The 21,530-nt window shown below is 45.9% G+C and overlaps 5 protein-coding genes across 5 annotated transcripts; 3 read left to right on the top strand and 2 right to left on the bottom strand.

Moving 5' to 3' along the window:
* Positions 1-505: 505 nt before the first annotated feature.
* Positions 506-1,719, top strand: C8R40DRAFT_1053283 (uncharacterized protein; the record flags this gene model as incomplete). The annotated part of the gene is made up of 4 exons (XM_046224836.1): positions 506-620; positions 676-1,026; positions 1,114-1,610; positions 1,660-1,719. 4 exons carry the CDS (start codon positions 506-508, stop codon positions 1,717-1,719), a joined length of 1,023 nt encoding a protein of 340 aa, XP_046083321.1.
* Positions 1,720-12,628: 10,909 nt separating this feature from the next.
* On the bottom strand, positions 12,629-15,397 carry C8R40DRAFT_1173964 (uncharacterized protein; the record flags this gene model as incomplete). The annotated part of the gene is made up of 11 exons (XM_046232101.1): positions 12,629-12,689; positions 12,742-12,800; positions 12,852-12,904; positions 13,437-13,458; positions 13,530-13,720; positions 13,780-14,126; positions 14,211-14,284; positions 14,345-14,385; positions 14,453-14,491; positions 14,554-14,906; positions 14,955-15,397. 11 exons carry the CDS (start codon positions 15,395-15,397, stop codon positions 12,629-12,631), a joined length of 1,683 nt encoding a protein of 560 aa, XP_046083320.1.
* A 181-nt stretch (positions 15,398-15,578) lies between these two features.
* On the top strand, positions 15,579-18,163 carry C8R40DRAFT_510038 (uncharacterized protein). The gene is made up of 4 exons (XM_046235286.1): positions 15,579-16,459; positions 16,556-17,544; positions 17,597-17,983; positions 18,035-18,163. The coding sequence occupies exons 1-3, from the start codon at positions 15,687-15,689 to the stop codon at positions 17,665-17,667; spliced, it is 1,833 nt and encodes a 610-aa protein (XP_046083319.1). The 5' UTR covers positions 15,579-15,686; the 3' UTR covers positions 17,668-17,983; positions 18,035-18,163.
* On the bottom strand, positions 18,031-19,062 carry C8R40DRAFT_1052996 (P-loop containing nucleoside triphosphate hydrolase protein; the record flags this gene model as incomplete). The annotated part of the gene is made up of 5 exons (XM_046224803.1): positions 18,031-18,179; positions 18,342-18,606; positions 18,660-18,764; positions 18,843-18,865; positions 18,933-19,062. Coding segments are annotated over 5 exons (672 nt in total), but the record flags the coding sequence as incomplete, so codon positions are not given.
* Positions 19,063-19,680: 618 nt separating this feature from the next.
* On the top strand, positions 19,681-20,455 carry C8R40DRAFT_1118846 (uncharacterized protein). Its single transcript, XM_046228705.1, has 4 exons — positions 19,681-19,749; positions 19,801-19,934; positions 20,000-20,058; positions 20,119-20,455. The coding sequence occupies exons 1-3, from the start codon at positions 19,723-19,725 to the stop codon at positions 20,028-20,030; spliced, it is 192 nt and encodes a 63-aa protein (XP_046083317.1). The 5' UTR covers positions 19,681-19,722; the 3' UTR covers positions 20,031-20,058; positions 20,119-20,455.
* The last annotated feature ends 1,075 nt before the right edge of the window (positions 20,456-21,530 follow it).

Here is a 21,530-nt window from a genome sequence, read left to right as displayed (position 1 = left end):
TGTACTTATAATAAATTCATAACCCATCAATTTTCGACCCTGGTTATCCGAAATGTCCATCCAAATCATTGATGGTGAAATTAGGAATAAGGCCAGCTTTGTGAACACCAGCTAGTATCATATTCTGGTACAAGAGGATATTATTTACAAAGCCAAAGCTCTAATGATACAAGATACAGAAAGTTTGCATCGAGAAGAAGCCTGGCAGCGGGCTGGGCGGAATGATAAGATCACTATCCGATTTTGATATTCAGCCTTATTCAGCCCCTCCGGGCCATTATACCATCTGCTGTTGTCGGACACAGCATTCATAGAATGGGTATATTTTGTACAGTGGAAGACCATTTATTTACATATACATTTAAGTAACTGCAGTGCTACTGTGTGCTACTGCATGTCACTGCACATGTCACTGCAATACCCCTGCACATGTCACTGCAAGTGGTACTGCAAATGTTCTGTGCCCTGTAAGCACCAAGCCATACTTCCATTTCACCCCCACGAAATGCCAATTTTTACACTCCCTAACCACGTAAAATTCTTTTATGAAGACAGTGGTGTACCGAATAGAGAGAACTACATCACCTTTTTCATTATCCATGGGCATACGTATCATAGTGGTAAGCTTAAGTACAACAATCACTAGGTTTTGGTGAAGTGAACCTGACTTTCCAGGACTCTTCAAGCCACTTCTTCCAATAGCACTTACTCGTGGGCACAGAGTTCTCCTGGTGAACCGACGAGAATACCCTGGTTCTTCTCCATACAGTCCGGCAGAGCTAAAAGTCTTTGCAGAAGGGCCCGACAAAGAACGATACTGCCAGCTCATCAATGATGGTCATGACCTTGCATTTCTTCTTGATGGGTTAATCCAATCATTGTCCCTTCCTGAAACTAACGGGGTTGCCATTGTCTCATGGTCATTGGGAAATATGTTTGGACTTCCTCTGTTGGCCTCTATTACTACCCTTCCTGTCGATATCCAATGCAGACTGGGACTTTTTGTGAAAAGGAGCATTTTATGGGGTACGTCATCCTTCTCTGAATTCTCTAAATTCTCCTACACCCTTTCGCATTTGACATGTACGTTCTCATGATGTAATCCACTCATAGATGTCCCATGTGAGCCAATGGGCATTCCATTTCCTCCAGGAACCTATCATCCCTTTGTGGATGAGAGCACACCAATTGAAAATCGTGGTGCAGTGTTTGCAAAATGGCTGACCTCTTACTTTCCACATGGAGACCTCTCGAAGCATGATTTTTCGTCTTTGAACCAATGTGATCATGATGATACCAGGAAACACACATTTGAAGGTCTTCATGAAGACGATTTAGTCAAAATCATTGACTTATCACCTGGTGCACGTTGTGACACACATCTGTGTCAAACTCCTTATCTTGCTGTAGAAAAAGAAGTTGCAAATAAGGCTTTATATGATCCAGATATAAGAGCTGCATGGAAGAACATGAACATATGGGCAATGTTCGGTGATAAAAATCCTTGGAATATCATCTACTGCTGGTGGACCTGGGAGGCAGAGTCTAAGGCAGCAGATAGAAAGGATCCAGCCATTCACTTCACAGTGAATGAGGGTGCCAACCACTTTGTGAGTTTCATTGACTGTTGTATGCATGATCCTTATTATCAGTTACTAGTTCATGTGGGACAATCCCAATGGATGCATGGACAAACTTGAACACTGCTGGAATGATTGAAGGAGCCTACGGCTTCGTAGCTGTATTTTCATTATTACTGATCTCAAATTTGAGGTCCCAATTGTAACATGAAGTCAATGCTGGATATCTAGCTGGTGTATACCCTAAGAGAGTTCAAGAGGAGAGATTCACATCTTTGGTTGCAGAATCTGAATCCTAGTACTTTCAAAGGGGTTTCCTTAAGCACTTTACCCACACCCAATCTATTGTGAGTGGGGTGACATGTACTTGAGTCACAATGAGCAGATTCGCAGGGGTTAAATGCAACAAACTGCAGATAAGTTTCCTCAATCAGATCATAATCACAGGGTGCAAATCTACATAAGTTGCTGCTACTTACTGAAGAGTTTCAAAAATTGATGCAAATTTTCTATAAGTCAAGACTTTTGACTTAGGGGAAGTATTACATAAAATTGATGAAATAAAATTTCCAAACAAAATTTCTGTGCATAAGTTTCATAAACAACAAGATAAGTATCCAACCTTGCACCCAGGTATTACCTGAGCAGAGTTGCTAGTTGAAATAAGGGTCATCCCTATTATATCCAGAATCCTCTTTGATGAGCTGGAAGAAATATGCTACTAAGGGTCAAAGTATCATCAGTGTAAATTAGTCTAGATGTTAGAATGAGATGTACTCATAGAATAAGCAATGAAGTAGAGCTCTGATAAACTTGTGAAAGAAAAGCGAGGATGTGGAAGGGATGAAGAGAGAAAGTGAATCTTCGAAAATATGAATTTTTAACTGTACACGTGTCAGAGTTGAGGGCTGGACTTGTTGACCTGGGGGAAAATATGTGTCGAGGTTTTCCGGGCATTTTGAAGTGTCAGAAGAGGGTTTGAAGCTAAATCTCCATGTGAGGTTCACAGCACATTCTGAAGATCTGGTTACTGGACCAAAACCAATTCCTCGAGATTATCACCCACTAATATCATCCAGTCAAGGTCTCTCACTGATTTCCACCTGTTCAGCTAGTCTAGAGCTCATAATTATCTAGCTTAGAGATTTCAATCTTTCCTTCTCTCAACATTCCATTGTTATCTCCAATCGAGTCAATACACGGTTGGTGGTGTAGCTGGGTCCATTGTACCCTCTCTGTAGTTCTGATGCCATGTTGCCGTGGTTGGCAAGTCAAAGTTTATATGGGGAGGAGGGTACGCACCAGCCCCCAGGACTTTAGTACACCAAATCTCAACAATGGCATCCTTAAATATCAACAATAATAATTACACAGGGTGGAAATTATCATAAATCAAGTTTTTGTGACTTATGGGGAAACTTACAGCAACATGACATTGATTGACTAAATAACCAATCCATCAGTCTCACTGGATAAGTTGGCAACAACCATCCAATCACTGGAGCCTGTCAACTGATCGGTAATGAATATGTATAATTAGGTACTGTTGGGGAGATACTCCGCACATACAAGCTTAGGCCTAGACAATCCATTCCGGCATTATTAGCTTATACTGTATAGCAGTACATATATCATGTAGACAGACTTTTTTGAGTCCCTCAGTTGCTCTACACACAACTGAGATAGATCCTAACAGGTAGATGGGATGGTGGGCCACTGCACTGTGCGCATGGCATGAACTTAGTGGTTTTTATAATATATGTATCATATTGTTCATAAATCTCAGCAAATGGTGCATGGAGTGGAGGCCACTGGGGCCTCCTGCCAGTGCTGACCAGTGCTGGATAGTGCTAGTAGAAGCCATTTCCGGTACTGGCATGCCAGCAACAGTATACATGTTTTGCTGATGTCGGCTGCTGTCCGGCTATAGCGCCGACTACATTGTTGACAGTGCGTACATCTCTAAACGGTTCATCCAGTTCCTTTCAGTCGCACTCTTTCGATAGAGGTACTATATCTCATTGACATTGGTGTCCAGAGGTGGTGGTTGGAGAGAAAAGGGGGAAGAAATCATGATAAGAATGGAATGGAAACTAATTATAATCAAGTAGATCATGGATGGCCTGAAAATGCCCAATTATTTATTGATTAAAATGGCAATGGGAAGTGGTGAAGTGGATCCTCAATCCTTCACTATGGGTGGTGGTGGTTGAGTGAGCTCCTCAAATAGAGTATTGAATGATATCCCTGTGTATTTACTCCCAATATATAGTAACACTTGGGGATGAAAGACTTTGACTTTCTCTATTTAGCATTGGGTTAGGTTAATAATACTCATACCTACTCTACGATTCGGACCCATCCAATTACTAATGTGAAAAAATTCAAAAAGCCATCTCCGATTCAAGTTCAACTCCCCCCCTCCCTCATCCCCACCCCTCCCCTGTTCAAACGTTCAACATTCAACGTTCAAAATTCGATATTCATTCACCCATCCGAGTCAATTGCGCTATACCTTGACACCACGTACCCCCCACACCTACATACCTCTACATACCCCCCATACCCCCACATACCCCCCACACCCAATACGACCGACCGACATGCCGCCGTCCAATAGCTTCCAAATGTACAAATCGTAAGATATCGATATCGATAGCGGTCATATATGTACATTTACCTAGCGGATGATAAGTCATTGAGGCGGTTACACACACCCAGATCTAGAGTCGACGTTGAGACATAACATCGAGTAAACGTAAAATCAATACATTAAACCCCCCTTTCCCTGTACTCCCCTCCCTCTCTGTGGATTTGTGAAAGTCTTTCCTGTGAACCCACCAGGACTGTTGCTAATGATCAAGACACTCCTCGATTGATAGTAACAACATGAACTAAACTGAAACAAATATATTCAACTCCTTCCCCATTGTCAGGCTATCCCTCCGAGGCCCCTCTTACATCCCCTCTTCTCTCCTACATCCCTTACAAAGAGCCACTGAATCTCTACACAAACTTATCTGCCTATAAACCCCCCACGCCTACGACCACGAGGCGGTACTCGATGTCGTCGAAGTAGTTGAGGTGCTGGAAGAACTCTGCTGCCTCGTCAAGGAACTAGTGATATCCGACCATTGAGTTGGGTCTTCTACTCCTCCTCCTTCCGCCCCTCCACTTAACTCACTCCCACACCACTTACGCGTCGGCCACCCCCACGTACGCCACACAAATCAAACGGCGTCACACCCCCAGTCTCCATCAACTGCACAAACGCATGATTTACACCTCTTAGTCTCAAACCCCGGGATGTTGTTCAGATCCGCGGACGAGGGGTACAAGTGGCGGGCCGTATGGAGGAGGAGAACCGTTGTGGATTTCAGCGGTCGAATAATTGGAGGATAGCGAGGAGGGAGATGAGGCCTGTAACAGAAGAGGGGTATACGCACTGCGTATACCCCTCTTCTGTTACAGGCCTCATCTCCCTCGGCACGATAACGCCAATTCGATCTTGAGAGTCGTACATATACTCCTTTAAATTCACAAACGCAGACATAATAGAAATAATAAGTGGGGGGTTTTTTGTAGTGAGTAGAGGATAGGAAGTCAGGAGACCAGCTCAGATATCAGGGATAATGTCTTTGCACCATGCAAATTGTGGAGTAGGAAATCATTCATCCGAGGCCTTTTATACGTTTGTACGAACGGCAGGAGGTTAACTTAGTCAGGGGATACTAGAGCAGTGACTGCAGTCGCGGGAAGAGTCTAGCTTTCTGACTACGAAACACGTATGTCAAGTCACTGAGACGAGTTCACCATTGACGAATAGTATATTATGTCTTGTTATTTGATTTTGATTTGAGAGGGAATTTTCCACTCACCCTCCGAGCCTCCATTCAACGTAAGATATTCAGGCTTAGGCCCCATCATGTGCCTGATTTCGCCTTCAATCTAGAGTACTATACCTCGTTGGAATTCGTCCTAAATAGCCCAAGGAAATTCTGAAACTCTAAAACTCTTGGCAGATTCTGGCAGCAAGGAATGATAACGATCCTTGTGTTGAGCAGGCAGGTAGTGCATAGTGGAACACTCTCCAGCACCTTACCTGGGTAGTAGGGCTTAGAGTCTCAGAGAGGCAATAAAAGTAAGAGAGAAGCGAGTTGGATTCCAGTACAGGATATGGCCTGTTTATATACATAACTGTATGACAGTATTACATAAGGAAGTACAGAGGAATCCGCATATAGTAAATGACTAGATATGACTACATATGACATATCATAACACATGATCATATTAGTGGCATGTGAACAGCATAGCCGCGTTCAACACACCCCCTTGCTGAGCAGCACAGTAAAGTACTTTGCTCAAAGCAATAGCGGTAGGCGTCAGACAGGACAGACAGCCTAAGGATTGGTGGACGAGTAGAACTCAAGTCCAAGCATTGAGCGGAATAGCTCAAATTTGATACGCCCAAGATTCTTTGTGAAGAGATCTGCAGGGTTGTTACTGCCATCTACGAAGAATACTTGCACAAGGCCACGTTCAACAACTTCACGGATATAATGATATCGGATGTCAATGTGTTTCGAGTGCTTGCTAGTGACAGGATTAGATGCCATGAAAATGGATCCTTGATTGTCTCCAGCAATAGGAATAGCGTCAAGCTTATAGCCTAGTTCTTCAAGTAGATTACGGATCCAAACCACTTGACGGCTGCAATCAGACAATGCCATATACTCAGCCTCTGTAGACGAGTGAGCGATTGTCTTCTGCGCATGGCTGGTCCAAGAGAAGATGCCATTGGCAAGCTTCATGAAAAATCCAGTCTGTGACCGGCGTGTATAGGGATCGGAAGCCCAATCCGAATCAGTCCAAGCGCTGAGACCAATACCCGATTCACCGTCATAGCAAAGTGCGTATGATCTAGTACCTAGGAGGTAGCGGCAAATATAGAGTGCCTTGTTAAGGTGCTCTTGAGATGGGTTAGCTGCATGTTGTGCAAGCTTGGTAACAGCAAAGGAGATGTCGGGACGTGTGCCCAACATAAGGTAGAGAAGGGAACCAATAACCATTTGGAACTTGCTACGAAGAGCGGAATTCGATTGGCCTTTGGTGGGTTCGGGTTGGAACCCTGCAGGAAGTGGTGTATCAGCCATTTTAGCATTTTCCATCCCGCAACGCTTAAGGACTTTGTCAAGGTAGGCGCATTGATCAATATAGATCTTTTTGCCACGACGATTAATCCGCATGCGAAGGAATTCTTTGGCTTCACCAAGATCTCTGCATTCCCAGTGTGACATGAATTTCCCTTTAAGGGAATCTACGAGTTTCTTGTCAGGTCCAGCGAAGAGTGCGTCATCAACGTAGATGATGGCGATGACTAGAGAGCCATCTTTTCCTCGTCGGATAAAAATACCTGCATCAGAGCTCAGGCGTTTGAAGCCGAGTGTTTTCATGTATGAGTCCAGTGTTCGCCACCAGACAAGACCTGCTTGTTTCAGTCCATACAGAGCTTTGCGCAGTAAGAGGACTTTATCCTCTTTGCCTTTGATTCGAAAACCTTCAGGCTGTTCCATGTAGATAGTCTCATGTAAGACGCCATATAGATAGGCATTTCGAACATCGAGTCCAGTGAGATACCAGTTGTTCAGCGCAGTCAAGGCGAGCAACAGTCTAACAGTCTCAAACCGTACTACAGGAGAGAAGACTTGGTCATAATCAAGACCTTCAATTTGTGAGAACCCTTTGACAACAAGGCGTGCCTTCTTACGACCATCAGATTTGATGTCGAAGACCCAGCGGTTCTTAATGACCTTTCGGTCTGCTGGACGATCCATGAGTTCAAAAGTACCACGCCGTTTGAGCGCTTCAAGCTCTTCTTGGCAGGCCTTAAGCCATTCCTCACGCTCAGCCTTAGGTAGGCGAGTAATGTCCTTGTAAGTCCATTCACGGACATTCTCAGAGCTTTTCAGCTCCCCCTCAAAGGGAATGGCCTTAGCCATGAGAAAATATATTAATTCAGCTCCCCCTTCCCGACATAGTCTGATCAGGGTATTAGCTTCGTCACCGGGAGTGACAGAGGGTTGTTCTCCATTTTCAGGAGTAGGATGCTCAGTACTAGGTCCGGGAACCTGTTCTGGCTCAGGGCGTTCTTGCTCAGCCGAGGAGCTACCTGGCTGTGGAGCTTTAGCGCGTCTCTGAATATCCCTCATTGGTCTCTCTACCTGTTGTTCCGTAGGAAGCTTACTGCTGCTTCTAGGATCACCGGTAAGACGAGTAGGTGGTCTCCGCACACGACCTGAACGTCTCAACTGTTCTTCAGCAGGAGGTTGTTCATTCCGGGGTTGTGGCGGCGGACTAGGATCTCGTGCTGGCTGTTCAGCTGGCACAGGCGGTGCAACGTCTTGCTCCGGATCCTGTCTCCTTTGGGGAGTAGTAGGTTGATGAAAGATGGGAACATCATCATCACCAGGTGGAGGAATAGGATCTTTAGGATCTGGGTTGCGATCTGGTAGTCGCGTAGAGCGATGACGCTCTGAGGATTTACAACGAGGAAATAATTTCTCGTCAAACACAGCGTGTGTAGCAGTGAACATGGCATTGTTCGACCGCATGTAGATATTTCCGTGTCCACCGTCAGAAACTCCGAGATATGTCATTAGTTCTGACCTAGGCGATTGTTTGTTTGTCCGTACTTCTTCATGAAGATAGACATACGCGCCACAGCCAAAGACACGCAAGTGATCTATGCGCGGAACTTTGTTGTACAAAATCTCATATGGTGTCTTCCATTTGTGACGACGCATAGGAGTGCGGTTATACACATGCACAGCGTGTGCAACAGAGAATTCCCACCAGGAATCAGGAATACAGGCTTGAAAGCGCTGTGGTTCACTTTTCTCAATAATAGTCCGGATAAACCTTTCGGCTCTTCCATTCTGCTGGTGGATATGAGGAGATGACCATTGTGCTTTGATACCTTCGTTCTTAAAGAACTCATCAAGTGCATTGGATCTAAATTCTCCGCCACCATCAGACATCCATTCCTTGACGTTAGTCTCGTATAGATTTTTGACTGTGGCAATGAATTGCTTTATCACCGGAAGAGCTCCGCTCTTCTTTTTTAAGTGGCAGTAGAACCCATGCGAAGTATAGTCATCTATGAAGAAGATCGTATACTTGTACTTGTGGTACGAAATGGTAGGCCATTCTTTGAGGTCTGAGTGAATAATCTCGAAGGGACGTGATGCCCGACGATTAGTTGGCGGAAATGGACGTAAAGTCATCTTTCCCTTGGCACAACCTTCACATAGATCTTCCTCATGGGGAATGCTAAAGGTGGGAACACCTTCTGCATGTTTCCTCAGTTGAGTGAGTGCTTCGCGCGATGGATGACCCATGCGACGATGCATGGTAGTGTAGTCCACTGAGTGGATCACTAGGTTTACAGCTATAGGCTGTGGCGAATAATCTTTGAGAATGTAGATTGTATCGCTGTGAGTTCGTGGTTCAAATGACAGGAATAAACCGTCTTTGTCCCAGAAGTCAACTTTGTCTGCGTTGCCGCGAACAGTTTTGCCATCTTGTAGGAAGCGTCCTTGTGCTATAAGGCGATGACTCAACTCCTTCATATAGAATACTGGAGCGATTCGTGCCGAATGCATGCGACCTCTAACATCCTTGAAATTTATCAAGACAGTCCCAACGCCAGTAATGTAGGCAGTTGTGGTTGCAGTTGCTATGAGCACTCTTTCCTCAAGGTCTTCATACTCAATGAAGTCACTCAAGTCAAAGGTAGTGTGTTCAGAACAACCAGAGTCGTTCATCCACCATTTAGGTTGATTTCTCTGTTTACCCTTACACTTCTTGCACACAGAGTATGAAACGTCATGTACACAAAAATGTTCATTGGATATATACTTGGCATCGATACGGTAATTATACAAACGGGACAAGAGATCAGGCTCAAAGGCCGACTTGCATGTCTTCGCCACTGCAACCGATGAAGGTGCGTTAGTATATCCCATATGGTCAAGATCAGAGGAGGGTACTGACCCCATGGTGTCCATGAATCCAGTGATTGCCAAAATTTCACGATCCAAGTCGAAGTTCATCAACTCATCAGGGTCGAAAGAGGCAGTTCCTGGGACCTCAAAGTCCATAGGAGGAGGTGGAGGAGGCGGCGTAGGAGCCTTACTGCCATTCTCAACATCATCCACAGGAGACATTGCACGAGTGCGCTTTGTCGGAGGATCAAGTTCATCATCACTGTCCAACTCCGAAATATGCCCAGCTGGCTCAAGGGTGCGAATGACTTCGGCAGTCGCACGGACGCCAATGTCACGGGCACGTTTAATGGCCATCCTTGTCTTCTTATGAAGATGAAGGGACGTAGCATTAGGAGGAGGGTTGTAAGGAGGATGGATGGAGTGCTTGCGCACATCTTGAACAGAAGGAGTAAGATCAGTACGTACCGGACCAAAGTCAACAGTACTGCCAATCGGACTGAAGTCCATAGAGTCTGCATCAGCTTGGGCAGCGTTTGCATTCTTCTTAGCCTTCTTGTTCTTTCCACTGCCACGCTTACGCTTCTTCTTGTTGTCATCGTTCCCATTCTGTCCCTTCTGCTGCTGGTTACTACTGTTACCATGCTGCTGTTGGGAGAACTTGGGATCGTTTCCCTTGCGATGAACGTTCGAAAACTTGTTCGCGTTCTGCGGTTGGGAGTTGCCAATGGTGTCTCCGCTGAAAGCGTTCATAACTGCGATACGAACTTTAGCAAAGGTCAATTTCTTGAGCTCTGCAGTTTCAAGCTGAGACATGGTTTGGATAACAACAGAGTAACGTGATGGGAGCTTAGATAAAAGAATCAAAGCTTCGAGGTGGTCAGCAAGACCAATGCCAGCTTCATCCATACGGGTGAAGTACATGCCAATCTCCATCATAGAGGACAGCGGATTTTGCTTGTATGGAATTTTAATAGCCATAGCGGCAGCAAAGTCATTAAAGACTGCGCCCAGACTCTTGACATTGTAAGTCTTGGCTAGATAGTTCCAAAGCTTCTTAGCTGTGTCGCTGTATTCCTTGGCAAGGATGCGGATGGAGGGAGAGATACGGAGGCGAATGTTACCAATAGCCTTGGTGTCGATCTCCTTCCAGGCTTTGAAAACAACCTCATAGTTCTTCCAGGCTTCAACACTGGCGGCGTTTGCAGCAACAAGTGGAGATGGTTCACTGGGTTGGTCAGTCGTAATTGCTGATTCAAGCCCTGTAGCCTGAAGGAAGGCTTCCATTTCGGAGGCCCAGGTGTCGTAGTTATCACCTTTGAGGGTGGTGGTAACAGCGGTGAAGAGTGCAGAAGACATTGCGATCTGGATAAAATCAACAGAAAATGTCAGCATGCAATTCATAAACGCTCAATGACAACAGATGGAAACAAAATGGCATGAATGTTATTGCCAGTAGTGACAAGCTGCGACATAAGTCTAGCAAGCTGTCATCTACAGTGTCAAGCACTCTTGGGTGATGTCATAATCAGCACTGTTAAGTGCGATATTGACTTCAGCACCAGAGGCGACGTTCCAGGTAAAGGTCTGTGTCAGAGACAGCAATCAAATAGATGCGTCAATGACAACAGTAGACCAGAGAGCGCTGCGAGCTTAGAGCTCAGCAAAGCGTTCATCCGGGGCCCATAACCTGTTGAGCAGGCAGGTAGTGCATAGTGGAACACTCTCCAGCACCTTACCTGGGTAGTAGGGCTTAGAGTCTCAGAGAGGCAATAAAAGTAAGAGAGAAGCGAGTTGGATTCCAGTACAGGATATGGCCTGTTTATATACATAACTGTATGACAGTATTACATAAGGAAGTACAGAGGAATCCGCATATAGTAAATGACTAGATATGACTACATATGACATATCATAACACATGATCATATTAGTGGCATGTGAACAGCATAGCCGCGTTCAACACCTTGTGGTCGAGGATGGACATCAGTGCAACCTGAAGGGCGAAACGACGAAGTAGTGTGCTATGCCATTATTGTTGCACCATGGACTCTGGAGGGATGATTTTGGGAATCGTTCGTCCGCTGCAGATTCACCATATCATGGCATATCTTGTTCCGACAAGAAATCCTTACAAAAGGTATATCACCTATCCTCATACTCCTGTATACGGCTGTAAGTAGCACTTACCACGTCTTCAACGATTGAGCTGCATATCGAATCACCAGTTTCTCGTACCCAAATGAATCACAAATCATCCGTTATCAGACATGTATTCATAGCCTTCTGAGTATTATACTCAGATCATACTTGGCATATAATAGCCCTATACGAGTGGATATATATGACCCAGACATCTTTTGGATTGTCATTTGGCATTTGATAGAAGGCGACAGGCAGCTACACAGTCTGGGACAAAGGTACAGTCAGTGATTAAACAAATGATAATGACCGAGCACTGTATCGTACTTACATTGTGTTGGTTCACATCCTTGTACTCGTCCTACTTCCCAATGGTACACCTTCCCTTCTTGTAGTGGCCAATCCGGATCACCAGGGCCAATGCCCTGTATATGATATTTATCTCCTTCGCAGCAACCATAAGCCTATCCAGCCGACTCACAATCCTAAATGCTGAAGAAACACCACACAAAACATTCTGATATTACCGATCAATAACCGTTGAGTATGTAAAAGGTGCATTTCCTTACAAATACTACTCATTTTCCAAGGTCTCCCTTGTCAACGTCCGCTCGGCAGACCGTAATCTTCTTCAGCTCCTTGATGTATAACATTCAGCCCCTGTGATACTGGAGCATGAACCTCTCGACGAGCGGGCGTAGGGTGATTTGAGAGAGAGGTAAGCGCGTACGAAGGGAGGTATAAATATCATACCTAATAAGAAAAGACAAGGAAATTCGTAAGTCTAGATTAACATACAGTGGAAACAGACATAGGAGGATTGGACGAACTAATAACTGCCGACACATCTCCTTGGAAATTCGGGTCTGTAAACCTTGTTCGGCCGAGTAGGGCGCGGGTTCATGCAGGCTCGAGGTGTTCAATGACGGAAAGAAGGTGAGAGAGCGAGTACGAGATTTGCCTGTCGTCACACATGAGCAATTCATAAAATCGCTATCACTGAGCGTACATACATCTGCAAATTGAACAGTGTATGATATCGCTCCTCGGGCCATTTTGCTCTCAAGGAAATCTAGAAAACAGATCAACAGAGCGAACAATAAAAAACCTGAACATGACTGACCTCCGTTTGACGTTCACCTGGCCCCTTTTCAATCTTCCCAGCTTGAGCCTTACCTTAAGAAGAATTATGGTATGCAACGGAAACAGAAGTTCACTCACCCAGGCCACACTCTATCCGACTCCACTCGACGGCTATGCTTGGAATTGATCTTGATACGAGTAACTGATAACCTGTGAGGCGGGATCATTTAGACTGAAACTCAAAAACATTGAATCGTTCTTACCAAAACCGTTGTCACACAAAGAAAATCAAAATCTTCATCGGAGGTACAGCCTTATGTAGAAGAAGAACGGGAAGCATACTGCGAAGATCTCCCCAAAGGCGTAGAAGCCTGATTCGGTGCACATATTTACCTGAGTGTCAAAGACACGAATAGTTGATAAAAACCTTCGATCAGTATAATCGTGTACTCACCACACAGACCTACACCGCCCCCTAGAAAGGTACTAAATATTAGCGTAAGGAAGCCAAACGTGGTGTCCCCGCGAAATCTCGCAGACGTGAGCTGAGCCATTATACTATTGAAATTGAATTAGAGGACGCGAGCTTTTGGGAAGGACAACGTTAGTCAGGGAAACAACGCACATTCCCCCAAGGAACCGATTGTCTAGAACCGCATTCCCCAAAAATGGAATCAGTCGATATTCAATGCGATAAGAAGTGAGAGGACCTGCTCACCGTAAGCAAATTGCGCTGATCCAGGGATGAAGAACGGGATGCACATAAGAGCTGCTCATTAAATCCTTCAGTATCGAAAGAGGGATCAAACCACCGCTCACTCGTGAGGACTCCCGCTTTCATGACATACAGCGCGTTCCCAGTCGTCAAGCCCACGACGCGGTTGTAGATCCATCTGTCCATGAACTCCCCTACATTACTCAGAAGCAGCGCATCTGGGTCTCTTTGTTTGTCTACGGTAAGCCCATACCAAACATATTATCATCTTCGTCGTTCAGGACGCGATTCCCAACTCTCGTTTCACCCGAAAGTTCATCAAATTCAATATCACTCCCCCTATCACAATTGACGTGCTGAACCCGGTCTGGATCCTCTTCTTCCCCTTCTTCTCCTGCTGCACCAGCACTCGCACTGCGACCTACGTTTATCGTTGTCCGTCCAGACACTCTTGATCCATTCCAAGAATACAGTGACACTTGTAAGACTATGAAACTTTGGCGTCCAAATACGCTGATGGCGACGTTCAGGTCGGGTTTCCAAGCAGATAACGGGATCGAAGAGTTCTCCTGGCATATTCGCAAATCGCATAAGGTGGTACTGGTACACATGACAGTTGAACAAGTATCGATGAGACGGCAGCTGGTTGTACTCATAATTCCAATTGTTTTGAATCTTCTGTACCGACAGGACTGTTTAGCTTTCTCTCGACGCTCGGTTTGAGTAGCAGTGCTGAGTATAGGAGATGATTCCCCGCGCTAGCTCCAAGACGCACCGTCTCCAGAAGCAACATCAGCAAACCATGATTGAAGACATACGGTGGCGGATTGACACTGCTCGAGAAGCGGGGTGGAAGATCCTTGCAAGAGTTTGTGAGTCTGAGTGGTATGAGATTCTGTCTGTCCTGGGGTCATGCCATGCATGACCTTCTAGATCCAGAAATATCTGACTCTCAGAGACACTGACTAAGAAATATCGATAAGAGACTAACTTTTCATTCATAAGGGGGAGGGGACATTTAACACACCAGGAGCATGTGAGGTAGGCCGATTTCCATACGATGACGAGGCTCGGTGATGGAAACGGCTACTGTTATGTAAATGCGCCCGATGAAGAATATTACTGAGATGATGATGGTGTGGTGGCTCGCTATGTCTTTCAACTGGAGTACTATGGCTCGTTCTTGCAGGTGTGACGGGAAAACGTTCGCGAGTAGGATCGACAAGAGTAAAGTCAATCAACATCCCGTTCGCGGGAACAGCGACACGCCTTGCAAGATCCTGCAGCGGTCGCCAGTCTCTCGGGATATACCGGGCATATGCTACCTCAGACGGTAGCAATGGTGCAGCTTGTGCTAGAGGACCTAGCGCTGCTTGATTCCTGCAAGGGAATCAATATGGCCTTCGAACTCTTCTACGAAATCGCCACCTGGCGTTGTCTGCGTTGACTGCAGCAATATCAAATGGATCGAGGCAGCTTTTTGCAAGGGGGGCGAAAACTGCAGCAACCCACTTGGTTGCTTTGCTTGACAGGGTTTCCGGGAAGAGGACGATAGATGCCAAGGTGGATATAATGGAGTGAAATTCCAAAGGGATAAAGATGGCTCGACCGAGAACGTAGTAAGAGTAAGGAACTAGGACGGCCGTGGTCAAGTTGGTTATTACACATATGCACGAGAAGAGGGTGGCGAAAAGATAGGGACCTAGTCTCTGATGAACACGAATGTAAAGCAGGATGGCGGTCCCGATGAAGATGAGGATGGCCAGTATTGCACCAGGAGCAGCCTGGACGTAATGGCCATTTGGAAAGAGCGCTGTCTGAGTCGGTACAAACGTATCCAAATTGGTTCGTGCAAGGTTCACCAAAAACATGCCTAGGACAGGCGAACGCCCAGGCAGCGGCGACGAACAGAGAAATGCGGACCTCACGCTCTAATACTGCCAGGAAAGGGTCAACTGGTGGTGAAAGAAAGGCGGCGATAAGCAGGAGAAAACTAGCCTATGAAGATGGTATCAATTTACAGTGAAATCTCGCCGGAGAAGGATGAAACGAGCCTAAAGACGCACCGTCGGCAACCATTTTTTGACTTCGACAAGACATTTTCCGACGCTTAGGCATACTTTTGGACTATAATATACTCTGTCGTAGACGATCGCCACGATGAGCACCAATGGCGATACACCTTCAAAGAAAACTTCTTCGAGGATGCCGATGCCCTCGTTGAACCAGCTGGCGGCGAGAATGACTAAAGACGGGTCAACCACCAATGGCACCTCTAATACCAACAGCAACAACAATACGAGCAATGCAGCAACGACGAACTTAACAGCAGCTCCCCGTCCCCGACTTGCGGCTTCAATCCTACGTACCACTTCCAACGCCTCGATGAATTCTACAGCGAGCTCGAATGATTCTGTGGCAGTCAATCCCGCGAACAGTACTCGCGCTGGATCGCCAAGTCCGAGCTCTGTTTCGACCCCGCGAAGCCAAAACACAACGCCTGGACCTGAAGGCGGAGAATCGTTGACTGTCGATAAGCTTGATAAGCTGAACGCGATCACTAGTGCTGGATCTGGCGCTGGTACTGCATCTACTCTTACTAGTGCAGATCTTACTAGTGCTCCCGCCTACAGTGTAATGTCCAGCGCGGCTTTTACCAGCGCTAGCACCGAAGGCTCAGTACTCGCTTCCAGTGATCCAGATAGTCCAGCACCACCCTTAGGTCATCGGGACTCCAAGAAAGACAAAGGCAAACCACCCGTGAAGGGCTATAAAAATATTCCTTCACTGGATGCCATTACTGCGAGGCTGGCGAAAACCCGGGCACTGAGTATCGATGGAACGCCGAAGCCGCCTGAACCGGAAATGATAGAAGATCCGAAGACTCCTGGGGTACACGTTATGAAGGAGGAGCATCCCTTGCAGTATTCTTGGTGAGTCAAACCCGTATCTTTGTTGTTTGATTGGTTTTTTCCCTTCACTATATCAATGATGATTTTCTCTCTTTGCATTGGGGCTTTCGCTTAAAGTACTAACGATAACAATTCCCATAGGACTCTGTACCACGATTCGAAAGCAAAATTCCCTTACACTCCTGCACCTACTTCTGCTAACCCCACTGGCGCTGCACCTCCGCTCGTTCCTCGGGATCGCGACCATTCAGCCACATCAGCGGTAGCGTCAACAAACAACTCTCCTACTGCTGCCTCTATCCCTACGTCCTCGATGTCGACCAACACATCGGCCAACCCTACCGACCCTTCCCAACCTCAATCCCAAAATCCATTCTCCCACGCTCCGGGCGACTACGAAGCCAACCTTACCGTCATCGGCTCCTTCACCACTGTGGAGCAATTCTGCCGCTACTTTAATTGGCTCAAACCCCCTTCGCTCCTCGAACGAAACTCCAACTATCATCTTTTCAAGTCGCCCATCAAACCCATGTGGGAGGACCCTGCTAATGCTTCTGGCGGAAAGTGGGTGCTGACCATGCGGAATAATCCGGAGCTTCTCGATAGATGCTGGGGATGGCTCTGCATGGCCCTAGTAGGCGAGGAACTCGAAGAGGGCGGAGATGAAATCTGCGGTGCAGTCGTTTCGCTCCGCGCGAAAGTGGATCGCATCCAGGTCTGGACGAGGAGAAAGGATGATGTTGAGAAACTCAACGCGATAGGGAAGAAACTTGTCAAGTTGCTTGACGTAGGGGAACAAGACGGGATTGGGCTTGAGTTTCAGTCTAACACGGAAGATAGAGGGGATCGGGAGAAGGGTGTGCCGAGTAAATTTTTGAGTATCCAGGCGGTGCCCAATACATCGTTTCGGAGCACGTTCCAGGGATCGCCTGTGTCTGCTGCTGGCGCACCCGGTCAGCATCCTGGGGCAGGGGGACCCGGTGGAGGACACAGTCATAGTCGGTCAATTGGCGGTATTGGAATAGCAGGCACTGGGGGCTTTACCCCTGTGGATCAGACTGCCCCACCTTCGAGCGCTGGTACGGCGCCATCTGGTGTGAATCTTGGCAGGTTTCTCTTCCACGACATTAACCCAGTTCTGATTTCAATATCTTCTAGGTAATGGTGCTGGTGCTTTTGGAAGCTTCGGTGTGCCGCTTGGTTCAGCTGGGTGGAGGAGGCGCGGTTAGTATAAGAAGGATACTGAGACATACAAGGTGTAGATGTAAAATAATTGAATTACCACCAAGTGTTCTTCTAGTGTACATCATAACTGATCATGCAATTCCAACCGACCTCTATGTATTCAGACTAGCGAATACTTCGTGTACCACTAGCTATTTATTCGAAGTTCTACTTCCCCTTCCTAGATCATACTTCAGAGCGCATATCTATTTTTCCAGCCAAGTTCAAAATAAAACTTTATGTTCATCAGACTGCTTGTCTCTTCCTCCTTGCAATCCCAACTAAGCAACCTCTATCTGTCTGTGAACTACAACGTAGTTAGTGAGTGGACATATCCTAGGGTACTAACCAGCTCACCTCAGTTGATGTTAGAATAACGAACGAAGGAATGCACTCACGATACGTTCTGCATCCATGATAGTTTGTAGTCGATCATGATGAGCGATGGTTATTAGAGTGACATCCCCGTGTAGTTGATTGTGCAACGAAGATTGTATGATGCTATCCGGCTTATAGTCTGCCGACAGAAGAAATGCATCGTGTTAATACTTTGTAAAAAGCGACAACTAGCACTATACACAGACCTATCGCAGATGTAGCAGTGTAGGAATTGAAAGGACAAGTCAGCCATCACGGAAAAGGCCATGGATAATGATCCCTCCCCCACGACACACAGAACCACATACACGCATACCTTCATCCAAGATTAACAGTTCACTTCCTCTCACAATAGCTCGAACAAGAGCAACGATCTGTCTTTGACCTAACGAGAAATCATTTCCGCCGCTCGAAACCATTGTATCAAGTGTAATTCGGTCTTTTCCAGGTACATCCTCCTGGAGGGCTTGTAATCCAGCGGATTCTAACGCATTATTCAATGTAAGGTCATCGTGCTCTCCGAAAGGGTCGAGGCTCTCGGGGAAGAAGCCATTGATGAGCTCAGGCTCTGGACGCATTAGAGAGTAAATGTCATTTTATAAGGAAAGAAGCAACGAACGATTTGGGGACGTTGGATCTTGATGCTCGGAGCATTTTGTAAGACCTCGTAGAGCACCTCTCCTGAGGTATAGATACATCTCAGTAGAGACAACACGAGTGAGCTCTGTTGTCACGGTGGAGCATGAGATATCGTCATCAGTTCAACAAAGGCGTACTTTAGTTGATGGCAGGAAAAATGAACATTTCCTGAACCAGTTCGTCTAACTATCCCAAAACGTTCGCAGTAATCACTGTTGCTCAGAAATAACACAAGTGGTATTAGTACATGCACGAACACCAATTCGTTCTCCGGACCTCACATGGGACGAAATCTCTTGAAGGATTTCAGGTCCATCAGGAGAGTATCTCGCCAACAGATTTTCAACACGTAAATCACCACTCCCAGGCCAATATGCCGGAGGATTCCTGTGTGATCAGATTTTAGTTCTTGTTCGATGGTAAGATAGATGTCAATACGTTTGAAACTGAGGAAGTTGAAGAATAATACCGAGGTCAGTTTGGGATCGACAGTGTACCTTACCTACCGCCTGCGAGTCGGAAGAAAGTAAAGGAAGGGGGGTAGAGACATAGACTTACTTCGCGCTTCCAACGCGTTGAATTAGCCAAACATCGCACTACTGAAGGACACTAGAACCCAAGATAAACGTCTTCAGTAGAGGCCAAATCTTCTTGAACAAAATGAAATGGCAAAAGAAAACACCAGATGTGTTCAACGAAAACCCCGTTACGGAAGCCGACTGATGCAGCACACAGACGAGGCCAGGCTCGTTTTTCATAGACGAAGTACCACGCTAGTGAGCAAGTCAACACGGCGAAAGCATGTCACGGTTGATTCTAACAGCCATCCTAGTCTACATACTTAGCTATCTATGTTCACACCACATCAAGATTGTCGTATCATGATCATCTGCCACCCTCAATAACATCGGAAGAGTTCAAAGTGATGGACCGGGAACATGATCCTGATGATGGAAATATTCACACAGCAATGCCGTTAACATGAGCTACTTAAACTCACTGACATTCACAGCTACACTCTGGTAGCCCGCCTCAAAGCTGTGATGACATTGCCTATTCCCGTCCTTATTGTAATCACATTTCTCCTCCAAGGCTTTGCCTATTTTGATCATATTTCACAGGTTGGAGCTGGTCCGGCTGGCTTGGTATCTGCACTTGTTCTTGCCCAAAATGGCATTCAGGTTCGGATTGTGGATAAGGCTGTGAAGTATTCGTCTATTCAGTTCGGGCTGAATCCGGTCGAGCAACCAAATAGGCGAGAGAATTCTGGACTTTATTCTCGAGTTCCTACGATAATTTATACTACTTTGGGCTATCTAGTGTCGGTACCGTAGAAATCCGCCAGAGATAAGAAGATAGGACTTTAGTACACAAATAAGGTCTGTTGTGAAATTCCGCAGAGTCATAAGGGCTCCGTAGAACCTCACAGAACTGGCTAGAAAGAATAATGAAGTCATTTTAGAAGTCGATAGAATAAACGGAAGTAAAGGAGAAGTCATCTGAAGTCGAAGAGAAAGATAAGTGAAGGGAGATGGCGGTCGATACCAAAAAAGGCAAAGGCTCGGAAATGGAACCGAATGACGAGAAGGTGATGATACAACACAATCCCCTCGTTAACTCTTTTGCTCCTGCAAAAGCATTTGCTGAGTATGAGGACATTGGTAACATATTCTACAATGATGTACATATCACAGAAAGGTCACAGAAATGGAAAAAGAGAGTATAGGAATACAATTACAGAGAATTTCGGAAATGGGATGCACGGATCAAATCAGAAGATCAGAATATGCCGTTTGAGTTGCCGGTAGGTCCTTTGTTTACTTCCTGTCACCGCGTCGTCCTGTTTTTAATTTTTCGTGAGCGTCTCGTCGTTGAAGGTCTGCAGATGCATACCAGAGAGAAGGGTCCTCAACCTTTGAAGAGGACTTCGAATAGTAGGGTCGGAGACGGATACCATTGTAGAGATTCCGAAGGATGTAGCCATTCCTAGTCATGAGCTGGTAAGTATTTTTGCCAGAGACATCACAAATAATGAAAGGTCCATCCCAGCGGGGATGGATCTTAGACTGACGTTCATTCTTTCTCAATACCAGGTCTCCAACTCCGAGTCCCTGCTCCTTATACCCATCTTCTCTTTTTGTTGCTTCTTCCTCAAGACGGGCCAAGGCCTTTGCATTAGCTTCTTCTCGATATTGTCCAAGATTTTTGACATGTTCAAGACGACGTTCCTGTAGGACTGTAATTTCGGCATCGGAAGGAGGAATTTGTAGGGTGCCAAAGACAGTATCGTTAGGAAGACGTGGTTCAAAGCCGTACATCATGCGACCCGGGGACATTCCAGTACTAGAATTTTTGTGAGCTCGATGAGCAAGCAAAGCATCCAGTACGTACTCATCCCATTCATTCTGGTGATCTGGAGCGCTGAATCGGGCTAAGATTTGAACCAATGTATCATTGAATTTTTCGAGGCGGCCATTAGTTTGAGGATGATAGGGGGAAGTATGAAGGTGTTCGATGGTAAGTCGTTGAAGGAGATTTTGAAAATTATATGACATGAATTCCTCACCATTATCAGTGAGTACTGCTCGGGGCTTCCCAAATATGGAAATTATATGACGAAGGAGTTGAACAACAGTTTCTGCAGAGCGTCGAGGTAGTTCATCAGCAAAGGTAAAGCTTGTTCCTAAGTCCATTGTAGTGAGAAGGTACTGATTACCACGTTTGGTTTTAGGAAGTGGGCCGATGAAGTCAAAAGCCCAAATGTCGCCGGCGTTAACTCGAGGTAGCGGAAACATTGGCTGAAGATGAGTTGGTTCGCGTTTTGTGAATTGACAATGATCACAAGTACGTA

This window comes from Lentinula edodes (assembly GCF_021015755.1).
Source record: "Lentinula edodes strain Le(Bin) 0899 ss11 chromosome Unknown C8R40scaffold_33, whole genome shotgun sequence".
Classification (NCBI taxonomy): Eukaryota; Fungi; Basidiomycota; class Agaricomycetes; order Agaricales; family Omphalotaceae; genus Lentinula; species Lentinula edodes.
The sequence above is the reverse complement of the archived record's forward strand: the minus strand, read 5'-3'. Positions and strand labels throughout refer to the sequence as shown.

Bases quoted from the DNA above. Each gene is read 5' to 3' on its own strand.
- C8R40DRAFT_1118846 (XM_046228705.1), top strand. From the start codon at position 19,723: ATGACATTGCCTATTCCCGTCCTTATT. The intron at 19,750-19,800 runs GTAATCACATTT...CATATTTCACAG, and splicing joins TGCCTATTCCCGTCCTTATT to GTTGGAGCTGGTCCGGCTGG. The intron at 19,935-19,999 runs GCGAGAGAATTC...TGGGCTATCTAG, and splicing joins CCGGTCGAGCAACCAAATAG to TGTCGGTACCGTAGAAATCC.
- C8R40DRAFT_510038 (XM_046235286.1), top strand. From the start codon at position 15,687: ATGAGCACCAATGGCGATACACCTTCAAAGAAAACTTCTTCGAGGATG. The intron at 16,460-16,555 runs GTGAGTCAAACC...TTTCGCTTAAAG, and splicing joins CATCCCTTGCAGTATTCTTG to TACTAACGATAACAATTCCC. The intron at 17,545-17,596 runs GCAGGTTTCTCT...AATATCTTCTAG, and splicing joins GCCATCTGGTGTGAATCTTG to GTAATGGTGCTGGTGCTTTT.